The sequence below is a fragment of the Leucoraja erinacea genome, chromosome 7 (genome assembly GCF_028641065.1).
Source record: "Leucoraja erinacea ecotype New England chromosome 7, Leri_hhj_1, whole genome shotgun sequence".
Lineage (NCBI taxonomy): Eukaryota > Metazoa > Chordata > Chondrichthyes > Rajiformes > Rajidae > Leucoraja > Leucoraja erinaceus.
Window position 1 is genome coordinate 56216173 of NC_073383.1, and position 19514 is coordinate 56235686.

General features: G+C 41.3%; 1 protein-coding gene across 2 annotated transcripts in view; it reads right to left on the reverse strand.

Annotated features, from left to right (window-relative positions):
* Positions 1–3036: 3036 nt before the first annotated feature.
* Positions 3037–19514, reverse strand: part of LOC129699039 (lactase/phlorizin hydrolase-like) — a 35459-nt gene continuing 18981 nt past the window's right edge. The window contains exons 9-12 of one of the 2 annotated variants that reach the window (XM_055638645.1): positions 18692–18826; positions 16235–16458; positions 10615–10845; positions 3037–4757 (exon numbers count right to left, since the gene is read on the reverse strand). In XM_055638645.1, the coding sequence (XP_055494620.1) occupies positions 4498–4757; positions 10615–10845; positions 16235–16458; positions 18692–18826 (850 nt within the window). In that variant the 3' untranslated portion in view covers positions 3037–4497. Of the gene's footprint in view, positions 4758–10614; positions 10846–13775; positions 16459–18691; positions 18827–19514 lie in introns of those variants that run through there. The other variant, XM_055638644.1, reaches the window with a different exon arrangement.

Sequence of the window (19514 nt, forward strand, 5' to 3'; positions counted from 1 at the left end):
TCTTCAGTGAAGCATCCTGATGCTTTCTACGGTTCATCTGTAGAAGTTGGCAAGACTCATTGGAGACACTTAATTTCCTTCATTGTGTGAGTAAGTAGAGATGGTGTGCTTTCTTGGCTTTAGCGTCAATGTTATTCCAGGGTAAATTGTTACTGATATTTACGCCAAACAACTTGAAGCACTCGATTATGTCCACAGGGCTGATTGGGTCATGTATTCCACTTTGATTGCTCGCGTCAATAAGCAAAGGGCCTATCCCACTTGGGCGTCATTTGCGCGTCAGGCAGATGGCGCGCAAAGATTTTGTACATTCCAAAATCCTGGGGCGCCGCGCGTCACTGCCAACGTCACCATGCATGCGTAATGCGCACCATGACGTGTAAATGATGTAAATTACGCGCAAATGACGCCCAAGTGGGACAGGCCCTTAACTCCGTCATCTTGCTGACGCGGGGGGGGGGGGGGAGATTGTTGTCATTTCACCATGTTGCTCAGTTCCATCTCCTTCCTGTACTTCGTCTCAGCTTTGTTTGAAAACCAGCGCACTACGGTGGTGTCATTAGCAGCCTGGTCAATGGAGTTGCAGCCAAATTTGACCACACAGTGAGTGAGTATAGGGAAAAATGTAGGGCTGAGAAAGCTTCTTTGCAGGGTTCATATGGGGCTCACAGTCCCAGAAAATGGTTGTAACGTGTCATGAACTTGAAGTTGGAGAAATCAATACTCATACAGCTGGGTTGTAAGCTGCCCAAGTGAAATTGCTGTTTGTCCAATTTGTGTTAGACCTCACTCACACTTATCTAAAAGTGTAGAAATTGACCCTCTAAGTTCTGCATGAAAACAGGAAGTAGCACCAATGCAGTCATGAATGTACTAGAAAAAAGTGAACATGGTAGTACTGAAAGAGGTACTGAAATATTTTTTCACATATCCTACAATAAAACTCGCTAATTTGGATCCACCTGGGTTTCCATGACTGGACTGATTAGAATGGGTGTGCTGTTAAAGGAGACTTTTCAATGTGGACATATTTACAAGGCAAATAAACATGCTTACAGAGAGGCAATGGTTGGGCTTCCTCAGACAGGAAAACAACATTTTGAAGCATGTAAAATAGCACTGGTAAAACTGAAATAACAAGGCATCAAGGGAAAACGCTCCAGTTGTTTGTGTCATGCCTTTAGCAAAGGAAGATAATTGTGCAGGAAGGAACTGCAGATGTTGCTTTACACCAAAGATAGACACAAAATACTGGTGTAACTCAGTGGGCCAGACAGCTTCTCTAGAGAGAAGGAATGGGTAGAATAATTGTGGTTGCTGGAGGACACTCATCCTAATCCCTCAATATCACAACAGGGGCTCCTCAGTGGTGTTTGGGCAACCATCTTCAACTGATTTCTCAATGACTCCTTCCATCATAAATCAGAAGTGATGATGCTTGCTAAGGATTACACAATGTTCAATTCCATTTATTACTCTTCAGCAAATGAACTAACTCACGCCTTGCAAGGAGCTCATTGTAGACTTCAGGAAGTCCAGAGGCAGCACTCACACCCCCATCCACATTAACGGGACGGAGGTGGAACGTGTTTCTATCTTTAGGTTACTGGGAGTCAACATCTCCGATGACCTCTCTTGGACCCACAATACCTCAACTCTGATCAAGAAGGCTCACCAGCGTCTCTTCTTCCTGAGGAGACTGAAGCTCAGTCGCTCCCCTCCATTGAGTCTGTCCAAAGCAAGCGTTGTCTGTGGAGGGCGCTCAGCATCGCCAAGGACTGCTCTCACCCCAACCATGGACTGTTTAACCTCCTACCATCCGGGAGGCACTACAGGTCTCTCCGTTGCCGAACCAGCAGGTCGAGGAACAGCTTCTTTCTGGCGGCTGTCACTCTACTCAACAACGTACCTCGGTGACTGCCAATCACCACCCCACCCCCCCGGACACTTATTATTATCTATTCAAATCATTTGCTACGTCGCTCTTCCAGGGAGATGCTAAATGCATTTCGTTGTCTCTGTACTGTACACTGACAATGACAATTAAAATTGAATCTGAATCTGAATCTGAATCTGCAGGCAGCAATACCCAGGCGACATTCAGGCATGGATTGATAAAGTGGTCAGGCACATTTGGGTCAAAAGCATTGACCAGAAATCCATGACAAATAAATACCATGGGTACATGAGCAGTCAGAGCTAGGTATCCTGCAGTGAATGTTTAATCCTGACCTCGGGTGCTGTAGGTGGGAAATTTGCACATTCTCCTTGTGACTGTTTTAGTTTCGTTAAGGTGCAGTTTAGAGGGATAGAGCAGCCCTAATAATTGATAACCGGTTAGCCATTTTAACAATAACACTTTCAATAACATTAGCAGCAAAACATCTCAATTTGCTTCACAAAAGCATTGAAAAGACACCACAATGACATAAAGCTAAGTGTAAGATTTAACAAGCGTCTTAAAAGGGGAAAGAATCAGTGAGATAAACGAAGGGAGTTTCAAAGTTCGGACCATGGCAGCTCAAATTCTGGCCACCAAGGATAGAATGATTTAATATGCTGAAAATTCAGAGTTGGAGCAGAGCATATTGCACAAAGTTGTAGGACAGGGTATGATTAGATATGGTTGAAATGATGTGGGAATTTAACGGTGGAAAAGAATGTTAAAAATAAAAGCATAGCTTAATTGGATGCAGAGAAGAATAGCAAACACCAGAATGCTGGCTCAGTCGGATATGTGAAAGTTGGAAATGTGCAGCAGAACTTTTAGATGACCTTGCATACAAAAGGTAGAACAAGGAAGAATGGTCTGAATGGACATTTTTACATTTAACAATGAGCTGAGTGTTTTAGGATATGGTGAGGGATGGGAATTAGACTTTGTTATGGAGAGCCTCGTTGTTAAGCACCACCTCTACTTACTCTCGCCAGCTACCTTACCACACCTTCTGCTGTTTATCTCACATTTTATCATGTTGAAAATATCCTCACTTCCCCTTGTAGGGATAATGGTGAACTGAGGTTTGCAATATGTATCAATCTTGCAGTCTGAAGAAGGGTCTCAACCTGAAATCTCCAGATATGCTGCCTAAGTTACCTCAGCTTTTTGTGTATCTTCAGTTTAAACCAGCATCTGCAGTTCCTTCTCACACATCTTGCAGTGGTGCTGCTTTGCTCAATGACAGACTGTTGCATATAATGACACATTGCATACATCTATTCTAAACTTTTACACTATTCTGAGAAAAAGTCAAGTGTTTGATTGTGTTGATTTTGCTTCAAAACAGATGAATACATCCATAGGTCCATTTAACTTTTACTTGTTCATTTATTAATCCTATACTTTTTTGGACTTAGCAAAGGTTTGTATGAGCTGAGATATACTCTTGTTCTCTAAGAGTTTTCAAATCATTTCTCTCTGACATTCTCCCAGTTGTCACTAATTGAACTTCACAAAAATATCCTTATCTACTTGCAGTCATCTATGCAGTTCATGGGTTTGCACCTGGTATGCTTCATGGTTCAAGTATGATTTAGTAGGAAAAATCACACACTATTAGATGGGGAGATTCAGACAAATTGTAGTTTAGTTTAGAGATACAGCATGGAAACAAGCTCTTTGGACCCACTTAGTTCATAACGATTAACAATCACCAGTTCATACTTGTTCAATGGTATCCTAGTTTCTCATCTACTCCCTACACACTTGGGCCAAAGTGGGGGTACCCAGAGGAAATCCACACGGTCATGTAGAGAATGTAAAATTCACACAGACAGCACCAAAGTCAGGATCAAATGAGGGTCTCTGGCGCTGTGTCACATTGTAAATTTGAAATTTGTACAAACTAGAATAGCATAATTTTATACATGGATGAAAATCATTTCCATTGCATTCAAAGTAAAAATCTGAGACGTTGATTATAAACTTTTAATAAAAACAGATCTGGTCCTGTGGATTAAATGAAGTTCCGGTTGTTAGTTCCAATTGGATACATTTCTCGACATCTCAGCCCACAAGCTAGTTGGATGGCCTGTTACTGCGTAATTTTTCCGCATGCTACATTTTTATAATTATTCAAAAGAAATTGTTCAAAGAAAATGAAAGGAAACAGGTTTCTGCCAGGTGTTCACAGCATTAATTACTGGCGATGACAGGATATAGCTGGAAGGGTGACAATCCTAAATTATCTGCTATGCTGCTCCTAATAAAAACATCTTAAACTAATAACGATATCAATGAAAATTCAGTGAAGACCAAACACATTCCTCCTGAATGTCAGTGTGGATTCTCCCACTATCTCAATAGGGCTTTTTAGTGAAACCCTGCAGAAGAAGCTTAAACAATCATTCCTCCTGAGCTTTCAATTACTAAAATATGACATTTTACCGTGCAACTATGATTAGTAACAAATAAGAGCAAAGCATACACAATATTTTTACACTGAAATGATGGTGTGAGTTGGGTGACACCATGGAAATTCTTTGTTAATGATTGCTTCAAATCCTAGTGTTTTGATTTCCTGACAAATTCATCGTGTCCGAGGCTGAATCCAGATATTTCCTTGATCTTCCATTTTTCCAAATTTTATATGCAAAGATAGCCAATAACACAACAGCAATTATTGAAATAATGAACAAAGTATACAGAGCACTTGTTGCATCCAGACTAGAAATTTCTAATCCTAGGAAATAAACCTGTGCACCAGATGTCAAGCCAGTCGGAGTGGTTTTCACTGTTGATGGTTCTGTGGTGGTAGCTAGCAAAATAAACAATTTGTTTATGTTTAGTGAAAAATCATTCTCCATGCTTTTACTCATTCATAGTAAAAGAAAAAAATATATTTTGCATTTGTCTAATTCTGATTGATAACAAAGAATGAAGTGCTCCCAAATGGTTGCTTAAATACAGCAATGCATCACTTCTGGATGAACTCAATGCTTTCCATGCTCGCTTCAAAAGGGAGAACATTGATGTACCTTCTTGAGCCCCCACTGTCCCCGACAACACTGTAATTTCAGTCCACCAAGGCCAATGTTAGAAGATCCTTCTTGAGGGTGAACCCTCAGAAAGCATTTGGCCTTGATGGTGTACCCGGCCTCGTTCTTAAAACCTGCAAGGACCAACTGGCTTGAGTTTTTGCGGACATCTTCAACCTCTACTAAGGTTCAAGATGCCCACCTGATTTAAAAGGACATCCATAATGTCAGTGCCCAAGAAGAACAAGGTGATATGCCTCAATGACTACCGACTGGTGACATTGATAACTGTGGTTTTGAAGTGCATTGGGAAGTTGGTTAAGACATATATAACTCCTGCCTTAGTAAGGACCTGGACCTACTTCAATGCATCTACCATCACAGCAGTTCAACAAGGTATGTGATCTTGCTGGCTCTCCATTGTGGGCTGAGCCTCGTGACTAATAAGAATACATACATCATGGTGTCGTTAATTCACTACAGCTCACCTTTCAACACAATCATTCCCCATAAATCTGTTATTATAATTGGGGAATTGGGTCTCTGCTCAACCCCAATGCAAATGAATCCTCAAATTTGATGTCGGCAAACCACAATCAGTACAAATTGACGACACCGCATCCTCCTCAATGACCATTAATGCAGGAGCACCTCAAGGCTCAGTCCCCTGGTCAATTTTCTCTATACGCATGTCTGGTGCTGCAGCCGGATGACCCCAGGATCATCGGGGAGAATAGTACCATTGGGCAGGAAGGTACGGAAGCCTGAAATTGCACTCCACTATATTCAGGAGCAGCTACTTTCCTACAACAATCACTTCTTGAACTAACCCACACTACCCAGTGCTTATGTGGATCTCGACGAAGCAGCAATCAAAGAGAAGCAGGGAGAAGAGCCTATTGGCTAAAACCCGTGGGAAAGGTGAGTCAGAGGTGGGTCAGTGGGGAAAAACAGTTTATAAACTGAGGAATTTGATTTGTAAATTGGCAAATTAGGCAATTTAGCAGTCAATATAAGCAAGGCTGCTCTAGGAGAGCGGCAGTGAGCAAGCGGCCTTGTGAGTAAAGTGTGAGTCTTCGGCGAGTAGGCTGAGGAGAGGAGACTATGCAAAAGGCTGGAGAGGACGGGACGCGGTGAACACATGACGGGTAAGATGAGACAGTGTGATGCTTGCAGGATGTGGGAGACCAGGTGCATGGATGGGGCCTCTGGCTGCTACAACTGTGGCAAGTGTGTCCAGGTTCTGCTCCTGAAGGACCGTGTTAGGGCACTGGAGAAGCAGCTGGTTAACCTCAGGGCCATCCGGGAAAACGAGAGTTTCCTGGACAGGACCTACAGTGAGGTGGTTACGCCGAGGATACGGGAAGAAGGAAGGTGTATGACTGAGAGAAAGGGTGGTAATCGTGGAGTGCAGGTAACCCAGGTGCGTAATGAAAACAGGTACGCCCTCTTGGGAACTGTCCGGGGAGACGATGCTTCCAGTCCAAGCGGCGGACACATTGGTGGCTTCAATCCTAGAGATGGGACTTGACCGGCGAGACCGACGTCGGGCAGAGCCATAGTGGTGGGTGACTCCATTGTCAGAGGAGCAGACAGGAGATTCTGTGGCGGCAGATGAGATGTGAGGATGGTCTGTTGCCTTCCTAGTGCCAGGGTTCAAGTCACGAGCTGAATTCAGAACATCCTCGAGAGGGAAGGTGAACCGCCGGCAGTAGTTGTGCAAGTAGACACAAACGACATCGGGAAGAAGAGGAAGGAGGTTCTGCAACGTGAGTTCAGAGAGTTAGGAAGAAGAGTGAAAAGCAGGACTTCTAGGGTGGTTATCACGGGATTGCTTCTAGAACCTCGTGTTAGTGACGACAGGAACAGGGATATAGGGGATCTGAATGTGTGGCTGAGGGGCTGGAGCAGGGAGCAAGGATTTAGATTTATAGACCACTGGGATCTCTTCTGGGGTAGGAGTGACCTATACAAAAGGGACGGGTTACACCTTAACTGGAGGGGGACCAACGTTCTGGCAGGCAGGTTTGCAAAGAGTAAGATCAGGGCCAATTGCGAGCCGTGCGAGAGGTGAGGTGAATACCGAGGTCAAAGTGTTGTATATGAATGCGCGAAGTATAAGAAATAAAGTGGACGACCTTGAGGCTCAGTTAGAAATTGGCAAGTATGATGTTGTGGGAATTGCAGAGACATGGCTGCAAGAGGGCCAGGGCTGGGAACTGAATATTCAAGGCTATCCCTCCTGTCGAAAAGACAAACAGGTGAGCAAAGTGGGTGGGGTAGCTCTGTTGGTGAGGAATGAAATTCAGTCCCTTGCAAGGGGTGATATTGAAACAGGAGATGTGGAGTCAGTATGGATAGAACTAAGGAATTGTAAGGGTAAAAAGACCCTAATGGGACTAATAGACAGGCCCCCAAACAGTAGCCTGAATATAGGGTGCAAGTTGATTCAGGAGTTAAAATTGGCATGTAGTAAAGGTAATGCTACGGTTGTTATGGGAGATTTGAACATGCAGGTAGACTGGAAAAATCAGATTGATACTGGACTCCAAGAAAGGGAGTTTGTGGGAGAAAGCAATTCTGGATTCAGTGTAATGTAATGAACCGGATTTGATAAAGGAACTTGAGGTTAAGGAGCCATTAGGAGATAGTGACCATAATATGGTCAAGTTTAATCTACAATTGGAGAGGGAGAAGGGTAAATTGGTGGTGTCAGTGGTACAGTTGAATAAAGGGGACTATGGGGCCATGAGGGAGGAGCTGGCCAAAGTTGACTGGAAAGATACACTAGCAGGGATGACAGTGGAACAACAATGGCAGGTATTTCTGGGAATAATACGGAAGGTGCAGGATCAGTTCATTCCAAAGAGGAAGAAAAATTCCAACTGGAGTAAGGGGAGACCGTGGCTGACAAGGGAAGTCAGGGACAGTATAAAAATAAAAGAGAAGTACAACGTAGCAAAGATGAGCGGGAAGCAAGAGGATTGGGTAATGTTTAAAGAACAACAGAAGATAACTAAAAAAGCAATACGGGGAGAATATATGAGGTACGAAGGTAAGCTAACCAAGAATATAAAGGAGGATAGTAAAAGCTTCTTCAGGTATGTGAAGAGGAAAAAATTAGTTAAGACCAAAGTTGGACCCTTGAAGACTGGAAAAGGTGAATTTATTATGGGGAACAAGGAAATGGCAGATGAGTGGAACAGGTACTTTGGATCCATCTTCACTAAGTAGGCCACAAACAATCTTCCTGATATACTAGTGGCCAGAGGATCTGGGGTGACAGAGGAACTGAAGGAAATCCACATTAGGCAGGAAATGGTGTTGGGTAGACTGATGGGATTGAAGGCTGATAAATCCCCAGGGCCTGATGGTCTGCATCCCAGGGTACTTAAGGACGTGGCTCTAAAAATCGTGGATGCATTGGTGATAATTTTCCAATGTTCTATAGATTCATGATCAGTTCCTATGGATTGGAGGACAGCTAATGTTATCCCACTTTTTAAGAAAAGCGGGAGAGAGAAAACAGGGAATTATAGACCAGTTAGCCTGACATCGGTGGTGGGGAAGATGCTGGAGTTAATTACAAAAGATGAAATAGCGGCACATTTGGATAGCAGTAACAGGATCGGTCCGAGTCAGCATGGATTTACGAAGGGGAAATGGTGCTTGACTAATCTTCTGGAATTTTTGAGGATGTAACTAGGAAAATCGACAAGGGAGAGCCAGTGGATGTAGTGTACCTGGACTTTCAGAAAGCATTTGATAAGGTCCCACATAGGAGATTAGTGGGCAAAATGAGGGCACATGGTATTTGGGGTAGAGTGCTGACATGGATAGAAAATTGGTTGGCAGACAGGAAACAAAGAGTAGGGATTAACGGGTCCCTTTCAGCATGGCAGGCAGTGACTAGTGGGGTACTGCTAGGCTCGGTGCTGGGACTGCAGCTATTTACAATATACATCAATGATTTAGATGAAGGGATTCAAAGTAACATTAGTAAATTTGCAGATGACACAAACCTGGGTAGCAGTGTGAACTGTGAGGAGGATGCTATGAGAATGCAGGGTGACTTGGACAGGTTGGGTGAGTGGGCAGATGCATGACAGATACAGTTTAATGTGGCTAAATGTGAGGTTATCCACTTTGGTAGCAAAAACAGGAAGGCAGATTACTATCTAAATGGTGTCAACTTGGGAAAAGGGGAACTACAACGGGATCTGGTAGTCCTTGTTCATCAGTCAATGAAAGTAAGCATGCAAATACAGCAGGCAGTGAAGAAAGCGAATGGCATGTTGGCCTTTACAATAAGAGGAGTATAGGAGTAAAGAGGTCCTTCTGCAGTTGTATAGGACCCTAGTGAGACCACACCTGGAGTATTGTGTGCAGTTTTGGTCCCCTAACTTGAGGAAGGACATTCTTGCTATTGAGGGAGTGCAGCGTAAGTTTACAAGGTTAATTCCCGGGATGGCAGGACTGTCATATGCTGAGAGAATGGAGCAGCTGGGCTTGTATACTCTGGAGTTTAGAAGGATGAGAAGGGTTCTTATAGAAACATATAAGATTATTAAGGGTTTGGACACGCCAGGGGCAGGAAACATGATTCCCGATGTTGGGAGAGTCCAGAACCAGGGGCCACAGTTTAAAAATATGGGGTAAGCCATTTAGAATGGAGACGAGGAAACACTTTTTCTCACTGAGAGTTGCGAGTGTGGAATTCTCTGCCTCAGAGGGCGGTGGAGGCAGGTTCTCTGGATACTTTCAAATGAGAGCTAGATAGGGCTCTTAAGGGATATGAGGAGAAGGCAGGAACAGGGTACTGATTGGGGATGGTCAGCCGATCACATTGAATGGCGGTGCTGGCTCGAAGGGCTGAATGGCCTACTCCTGCACCTATTGTCTATTGTCTATACCCTAAACCTATCTCAACAACAGAACATTATTGACCACCTCTTGCACTACTATCGTCTATGGTCTCAGCTACTTCTTCTTCTTGCGTATGACGTGCACAGCCTAAAGTTGTAGGACAACTTGTTCTATTTGATCTTATTTAATTGTGCACGCCGGGTTGATTGCATTCGGCGAAACAGGGCGGTCCACATGAAGGATGCAATCCTCCACCCCTTGGTCTCAGCAACTGCAGGGAAGAACATCAGTTTGTTGGAAGAAGGTAGTTTGCTCAAACGGTGTCTTTCGACATTCAAATCAAATTTCACATCTCCCATCATGTGCACTATGTTTCCAGAAGCTCCGATCGATAGAATGCATTGTCGAAATCCACCAGTTCTGCAACTTCTACCACTGAGATGGACATCAGTGTGCATGCAATGAAAATACCATCACCACATCCACATTCCTGTCCAAGGCTTCACTTGGATAAGTATTGTTGTTACCTTGCCAAAAATTGGGGTTAGATCCTTGGCATGATTTTATTGAATGATAGGTCATATATGAGGATCTACAGAGCCAGTCCTGCTTCTATTTCTTGGGCTCTTCTGCAATAATATTAATAGTGCACAAATTGATGGTAAAGTGGCATCTAACGTAGGTGGTATTGTAGACAGTGAGGACGGGTATCAAAAATTGCAGTAGGATTTGTGTTTTCTTCAATGTATAATGCACAGTGGTATTACTTACCCTCTGATTGCAGACATTTGTGTGGCCCTAAAGCCGGATCAGGAAAGCCATTACAATGTATAATTGTAGAATAAAATTTGGTTGATGCTTTCGGAATGCGAGGCAAAGAAGGGTCTGTGTAATTTACATAGAATAATCCAAATCTGTCAGCGTAACCTACAGCCCATTCAAAGTTGTCCATCAGTGACCATGCTGTGTAGCCCCGTACATCGACTCCATCAAGTTTAATAGCTGTGTGTGAAATAGAAAATAGTTAGAATTCTGTTACATCCCTTTAAGTATTATTCAACAAGTTATCAGTATCTGTTAAAGATCAGAAATGGGATAGAGGAGAGGATGTGAATATATGGGACTAACTTTAGCTTTAACTAATAGCTTTAAAGTGAGAGGAGCAAAGTTTGAGGTAGAAGCACATGGCAAGTTTTTTACAGATAGAGTGATGAGTACTTGGAACACATTGCCAAGGGTAGTGGTGGTGACAGATATGATGGTGTAATTTGAAAGGTTTTTAGATAGGCACAGGGATATGCAGGGATTTAAATTATATGGATCACATGGAAGCAGACAAGATTGTTTTAACATGTTCGGCACAGGCATGTGAGCCGAAGGACCTACTCCTGTGATGTACTGTTCTGTTCCAGCAATAATCTGGTTCTATTGTTGGTTAAGTGTTGACAATTCCATAACGTAGATAACAAATATTGAGCCAATTGCTTCACTGGCAGCAGTTCAGCGGTACATTCTCAGAATGGAGTTAGAGTGAACAATGGATGAGAGAGATAGCTTATTTAAGTATTAGAATTCATAGAACAAATAGTAAAATATTTGGAACATGTTAAGCCTATATTTAAATGTTCCCAATATCTCTTAGCATTTTAATATGTTTCTGTAGGTATGTTACAATACTTACCTTCAGCGGTGCTGCAATTCTGCCACTGGCCGTGTTCGCGATTTTGGCACCTTTGAGTGGGGCGGTGGGGTTAAAAAGCAGTTTTTTCCTACCTTGTCCTGGAATATATTTGGTTGGAGTACAAGCTTTTGCTGAAGAATCGTTCCGACGGGCGTTGTGTGTATTTTTGTTTTTTAATCGCCTGACAATTTCAGCACTGGAGTAATTTTAAAATCAGCTTCTAAAGCCGTCAATGCCGACAATGGGGACGGATTTCAGGTACGGGACAGGTAAAAGAAAGACGTTTATTTTATGTATAAAAGTGCTCCTTAAGATGCCTTTAATTAACATTTTAAGTTGCGAAACGGTGATTTAGTCCCCATACGAACCGGCAGTATTTTTCCTGCCGATATGGGGTATAAAATCACCGCAAACCGCAACGTTCCAAATTATCGCGTTCCAGAAAAACCCACTCGCAAGATGATTTAAATGGCCATTAATTTACAGGTATTAAACATTAAATTTCTTCCATTTGGCCTATAAATCCATGACAATGAGATTTAAAAATTATGTTATATTGTGAATTCTCGTGTGAATGTTATTTCGACACTTAGGCTATTTAAAAATGTTAATCTATTCTTAAGAAATTGATAGATGTTTAGATCTAGTAATTGAATTTTGTAATTAGCTACAATTAGGTAACTAACTAATTATATGCTTTAATTTCAAGTAAGATTGTTTCATATTTGTTTCAGAATGCTTCAATCTATAATAACTGAAAAATGATTTCAGTTCTCTTAATTTTTAAGAAAGTTATGTGCTTTTGACTGTCCTTGATCACAGTTTTTGAGTTAAGTCAATGGAAACGCAATAGGGAACAAGATGCTAATTTCCGAATATGAAAATGGCCATAACTTTTTTAATACTGAAGATATGAAAGTGAATTATGTGTCAAATTAAACTTCTTTTTATGCTTTATCAGATGGGATAAATTACAGACTAGATTTTAAAAATCTCAAAATTTTGTAACATTGCTACATTGTTAAAACAAATACAACATGTATTATCTCTGCATTAAAATGGTGTAAAGTAAGAAAGAAAAACAAGATGGTCAGTGAACTTAAAAATACTGCTCACTGCAATGGATGTGCTGAAACAGGATTAATTTTTAAACTTGCGAAAGTCGAGGCACTCATTTAGAATGAGCTGTTTAATTTGAAGCAGATGGCGAGCTGGCAACAGGACACATACATTACAGGAACGTGTAAATGATGTACGGTACTTTAAACAAGTAGGGCCAGACATCACATTTTACTTCGGAGTCACGTGACTACGTGAAGAAGGCCGTCCAGGCGCACGCGCGTCATCTCGACAGACGCATTCCGCTGCGACTGCGGCAGGAGGACGGACCTCCAAGCGATGTGTGACAGAAAACCTGAACGTAAGTATTTTTACTTTCATTTTCAGGCTGCTTTTCTCTGGAGAGACTGCGTGCAGAGGCAGGCAAGTCTTAGTTTATGGAGAAAGGTGGGAGGAATAAGGGATAGCGCACCGCAGTAAGCACTCAAGATGTCTGAGAGTAGCGGGTGCCCGACTAAAAAGTCAGCAGATAAACCGAGTACTTCTAAACCGGGAGAAAAAAGTCCCGTTGAAACTCCCGCCGGGAGCAAAGCCAAAAACAAAACTTATCGGCTGGTAGACTCAGACGAATCTGAAACAGAGATCGTATCAGACAGACTTTCTCAGCTGGAATTCCTCATGGGTAAAAAGATTTTAAAGGCAAACTCCAGAAGGAGTATATAAAAAAAAACGCGGGCATTTCTTACATTAAGAAATGGGAGCAGTTTGTTCAACACAAAATATTATTACCATACTGCACACGTCAGATGTTGTAGAATTCTTGTCAACATTACATTTTGATGCTAATGTAAGTATAGTGCGATCAACACTACAAGGAGTGCCCTCTCTGCATATTTATCGAGAACATCGGAACAACAAGTTCTAGGATCACACCCCTTGATTTGTAGATATATGAAGGGCATCTTTAATGCTAAACCTTCCAGATCAAGATATACGGAAATCTGGAATGTAAGGGATGTACTCACACTACTTAGGGACTGGAGTTCCATCTCAAATTTGTCTTTAGACAAAATCACTATGAAAGTAGTCATGTTAATGGCTTAAGTCTCAGCCCAAAGAGTACAAACTTTACACAAGTTACGAGTAGACAGAATGGGAATGTCAGCATTTTTTTTTTTTTTTTAAATTTTAATTCAATTTCAATTTTATTTTTAATATGTTTTATTATTTATTTATTATTTATTTTTATTATTTCTTTGTGATTTTTTTAATGATACTGCCTGTAAGGGAAATTCATTTCGTTGTCTCAAATTGAGACAATGACAATAAATTTGAATACAATACAATACAATACAATACAAAGCAGAGGAAATTACATACTATGTCTATGACCTGCTAAAACAGAGCAGACCAGGAGTCTCGGGGTGTAAATTGGGTTTCAGTATAGCCTACAGAAAAGACTAGGTGTAGTTACATATTTGAAACACTACATTGAGACCACCAAGCACCTTAGAGGTGTAGAATCCGCATTATTTATCAACCATAAATAACCACACAAAAAAGTGACAACACAAACAATTTCAAGATGGCTGAATAAGGTGCTATTGGATTCAGGAATTGATACTGACAAATTTTAATCTTATTCCACCAGGACGTTCCAATAGACCATATCCTCACGGCCGCAGGATGGTCAAATGAAAGGATGTTTTCAAATATTACCACAAAGAGATTGCAGACCCTGGTGTAATTGGTGGTACTGTTTGGATTCAGTATTAAATGTTCCCAGTGATTAAAATGGGACATAATGTTTATCATAAAACAAACCATTAACTGATTAACAAATGTTATGGTTGCATGTTATTGACTGTTTTTCACTCATAGAGTCAATCTAAATGCAGTGATACGCCGGAATTGAATCTACGGCCTGAAATCACAGAAGCTTTAAAATCTTCACGTAGTCACTCACGTGACTCCGAAGTAAAATAGTAAGATTAAACGAGAACTTACCAGTTTGAAGTTTGATATTTATTTTATGAGGAGTTACGTTGAGGGACTACGTGCCCTCCGCTCCCACCCTAATAAAGATCAAAGGTAAGTTAAGTTTGTATCACGTAGCTTACTATTATGCTTCGGTATATATCATCTGTGATTTCACACCGCTGCTTTGAAGTTTGAAGTGCGTGCGCCTGGACAGCCTTCTTTACGTAGTCCCTCGACGTAACTCCTCATAAAATAAAGATCAAACTTCAAACTGGTAGGTTCTCGTTTAATCTTACTATTTTGGCCGACAACAACATGATGGTTTGATTACCAGAGTACCAGAGTAATGGGTGACAGAGAGTCTCCCCTTTGCAATTGGATCCTTGAATTCTCTGCCACAGAAGGCGATGGAGACCGGTTCACTGGATGCATTCAAGAGAGAGATAGAGCTCTTAAAGATAGTGGAGTCAGGGGATATGGGGAGACGGCAGAAACGGGGTACTGATTGTGGATGATCAGCCATGATCACATTGAATGACGGTGCTGGCTTGAAGGGCCGAATGGCCTACTCTTGCACCTATTGTCTATTGTCTATCAGTAGACATGAAACAGCGTAGATCAGCAATAAAATGTCCTCCTATGTGCTCAGCCCCTTCCTCTACTCTAGACACCTATGACTGTATGGCGAAACCATCTATAATTCACCTGCAATACTCCTGTGTAACATGATAAAAGTGTATTTGAGTTTTTGCTTGGAGCAGCATGCAAAGTCCAGAAATCTGTTCACCCCATAGGTAACATCAGAGTTTTACTGCATAGGTGTGAGTTGGGTTTAAATCTAAATGCTTAATTTGAATTGACAGTAACATCTTGTATTATTAAAGGTTTTTATTTGAGGCATGGATGACATGAATTGATGTCCTTCAAATATCAATATTAAATTATTTCATTAATATATTTGATATTAATATCAAATATCTGGTTTAAATATGTGTAATGTGTTGATAAAACAGTGAACAGTGCAAAGAGCAGGGCTTTACATTTGAAAATGTTTACGAGAGTTAGCAAGAAACATAGAAAATAGGTGCAGGAGGAGGCCATTCGGCCCTTCGAGCCAGCACTGCCATTCTTTGTGATCATGGCTGATCGTCCCCTATCAATAACCCGTGCCTGCCTTCTCCCCATACCCCTTGACTCCACTAGCCCCTAGAGCTCTATCTAACTCTCTCTTAAATACATCCAGTGACTTGGCCTCCACTGCTCTCTGTGGCAGGGAATTCCATAAATTCACAACTCTCTGGGTGAAAAAGTTTTTTCTCACCTCAGTCTTAAATGACCTCCCTTTATTCTAAGACTGTGGCCCCCTGGTTCTGGACTTGCCCAACATTGGGAATTTGTTTCCTGCATCTAGCTTGTCCAGCAGTCCTTTTATAATTTTATATGTTTCTATAAGATTGCCCCTCATCCTTCTAAACTCCAGCAAGTGTGCCTTAAAGACTGGATTGAAGGTAGTGTAGCAGTACCTGTGTGGCAAATAATATTAAACTGTTTACCACTTAGACTTCACTTGCATTTAAGCGGATGTTGTTGGCAGGTGCGTTTGTCGGTGTTATTAAAATGCAAGTCTACAAAATCAGCAGGAAATGTAAAAAGGGAGATAAATGCCCATGCCTTTTAAAACTTCATTTATGTAACTCCGATGATAATTGATTCTCCAGACATCATTGAGCCCTTTATCTCCATGCTCTGAAATGCCATTTTCTGTTAGATAAATCGGAGGATTGTTGAACTCTTTTTTGATCCAGTTAAGAATTTTCCTATAACCCCATGGAGTTACTTTCAGCCAGAAAGACCCGGATCTAAGCCAGGTGCGATCTACGGTTGTCCCAGTTCCTCTGGAAATAAAAGGAGGAATTATTTCACACAGTAGAAAATTTTAACAGAAAATGTTCAAAGAGAAGTCTACTTTTGCCCATTTTTAAATCTACTTATAGTTACATACTGCGATGGATATACCTAATTTAAACTTTACAGTTCTTTCTACTTTTCTAGTGGTTGAAGTTTTCTAGGAAAAAGTGGTTGAAGTTCTTATGAGTCCCTGGGTTCATTTAAATAGAATTAACTGAGGATATCCTGATGCAGCTGCACTGAACTGAGCTAACCCAATGCATTGAAGCACCAGCATGGTAAATTCAAAGAAGATTGTTGAGCTCCTATGCCCTCTGGTTTTTTGATTCCCCTACCCTATGTAAAAACTCAGTGCATTCACCCCGTCCCTCTCATGGTCTGATGCACCTCTATAAGATTGATCATCCCTCAGCCTCCTGAGCTCCAAAGAATAGAGTCCTAACCTGCCCAATCTCTCCCTATAGCTTAACCCTTCATGAACTGGCAACATCCTCGTATATCTTCTCTGCACTTTTTCCACCTTAATAACATCTTCAGTTGGTAAGATAGATACAAAAAGCTGGAGTAACTCAGCAGGACAGGCAGCATCTCTGGAGAGAAGGAATGGGTGACATTTCGGGTCAAGACCCTTCTTCAGACTGGAAGATTGCTCTATGCATTATCTAGATCTGATTATACTATACAAAAATGCAATCAAGTTAAACTATCAAAAAAGTTAGGAATTCCCATTGAAAGATTCAACAAACTGGGATTTTGAGTTGTGAAAGTGCAGTTCAGGAAGAGAATATCGAAAATCATAATGTTCTTGAAGGCAGTGCAATCATTATTAAAGTCGAGGAACCCTGAGGTCAATTTGATTGATTGTAGAGTTTTCAAAAGGAAGTAAAGCTGGAAAATATTACAGAAATAAGATGCGGTAAAGTAATGGAGAATAGAAAGGCTGACTGTTGTGCTTTTCATATGGAGAAAGCATATATCGCTAAGGATTAAAAACACGTTAAGGAAATTGATGACTCATGGGTGGAGTTTGTGATCATATTGGTGGTAATGGTGTTAGTCTCTTGAATTGAAGGATAGAGCAGTTTATTATTAATTTTCCACTGCCATTATAGTTGTTAAATGGATGGCATAAGTGCTGGTGGCAGAGGGAAGTATCATAGATGTATGTATGACAACAAAACACATGTCTCGCAATAGCTTTGTGTAAATAAAAGGGAGGAAGGAGGGCATAGATTGCTGAGGGACTCCAATTGTAAGTTCACCAGATAAGTATAACTGTGTGTGGACAGTTCATACTATGCGGAGGGCCCAAACGCCGATGGCTATGGGAGTCGAGATCGTCCCGTCAATAGACAATAGACAATAGGTGCAGGAGTAGGCCATTCGGCCCTTCGAGCCAGTACCGCCATTCAATGTGATCATCCCCAATCAGTACCCCGTTCCTGCCTTCTCCCCATATCCCCTGACTCCGCTAGTTTTAAGAGCCATATATAGCTCTCTCTTGAAAGCATCCAGAGAACCCACCTCCACCGCCCACTGCGGCAGAGAATTCCACAGACTCACCACTCTCTGTGAGAAAACGTGTTTCCTCGTCTCTGTTCTAAATGACTTACTCCTTATTCTTAAACTGTGGCCCCTGGTTCTGGACTCCCCCAACATCGGGAACATGTTTCCTGCATCTAGGGTGTCCAAACCCATAACAATCTTATATGTTTCAATGCGATATCCTCTCATCCTTCTAAACTCCAAAGTGTACAAGCCCAGCTGCTCCATTCTCTCAGCATATGACAGTCCCGCCATCCCGGGAATTAACCTTGTAAACCTACGCTGCACTCCCTCAATAGCAAGAATGTCCTTCCTCAAATTAGGGGGAAGGCTCGATGGAGGGCTCAAGACCCCTGACTGCGGGAGAGCTAAGGGAAGAGATTTGAACTTTTTTTCACCTTCCATCACAGTGAGGAATGTGGAGGAGTCATTGTGGTGGATGCTTATGTTAAAATGTATTTTGTGTGTTCCGTTGCTTTTTAGATGTATGCCAAGTGAAATTCCTCGTATATGTCAAAACATTCTTGGCTAATAAAGTATTATTGTGATTGTGATTCATCTGGACCTTCTGGCAGAGGGTTGGAATTGGAGATGATATCATAAAATAACCTCAATCTAACTAACATTTAAATCTAATGTATTATGTTCTTGTTTCTATAATTTTTTAAACCTTACCTGTCAGCATCATACATCGGGATAAAATTTCCAAAATTGACATTGAAAGCCAACACAGTGGTGTAGTGGTTAAATCCCATAAAATCATAGGTCCCTTTAATTTTCTTTTTTTCAGATTCTGTGAATTCAGGGAGCCTGAGAAGATTATTTGGAAGGCAGTTAAGAATCTCAAAACATTTTTCTAGCAAAATGTTGCCACTTGCACCAGTAATTCTCAGATCTCACTGTGATAGATAGTTTTATTTATGATTTTAAATTACTATGAAAACATGTTTGACTGTTGGATTGTTTAGGTAGGCAAATAAGTTCCACGTCCTATTGATGGCCACAAGTATGACAAGAAAGGAATATTTAGGTAGCCCAGTTAAGTTTGTTCAATGATCAACTGATGTTATCCAGGCAACTTAAGTAATTTTGAAATTCCTCTCGTTATCGTTCTTCAATTGCTATTCCTTACTTAATCTATTCCCAAAGAATTCTAAGGAAAAATGGTGGTTGGACTATTGTTTTATAACTTAGAGGTAACAAGTTGTAAATGCCTTGGTTTCTGCTTTATAATTGTACTAGTTTTATAATTGTTGGCAGTTTTATGGTGTTGCTGCTGTGGCACCGATACTATAAATTCAATGAGATCCTCTTCTTTGAATGTCCAGAGGATGCCTAGCAGGTGGTACCTGAAGTATGATGTGAGAAGACAAATGGTTGATTCTGACCAAATAAAGCAGAAACCAAGGCATTTACACTTTGTTGTCTCTAAGTTATAAAACAATTTCCTGGATAGAAGTAGCCTAATGGGTCATTATGGGTGTTTATGGATGTTTAG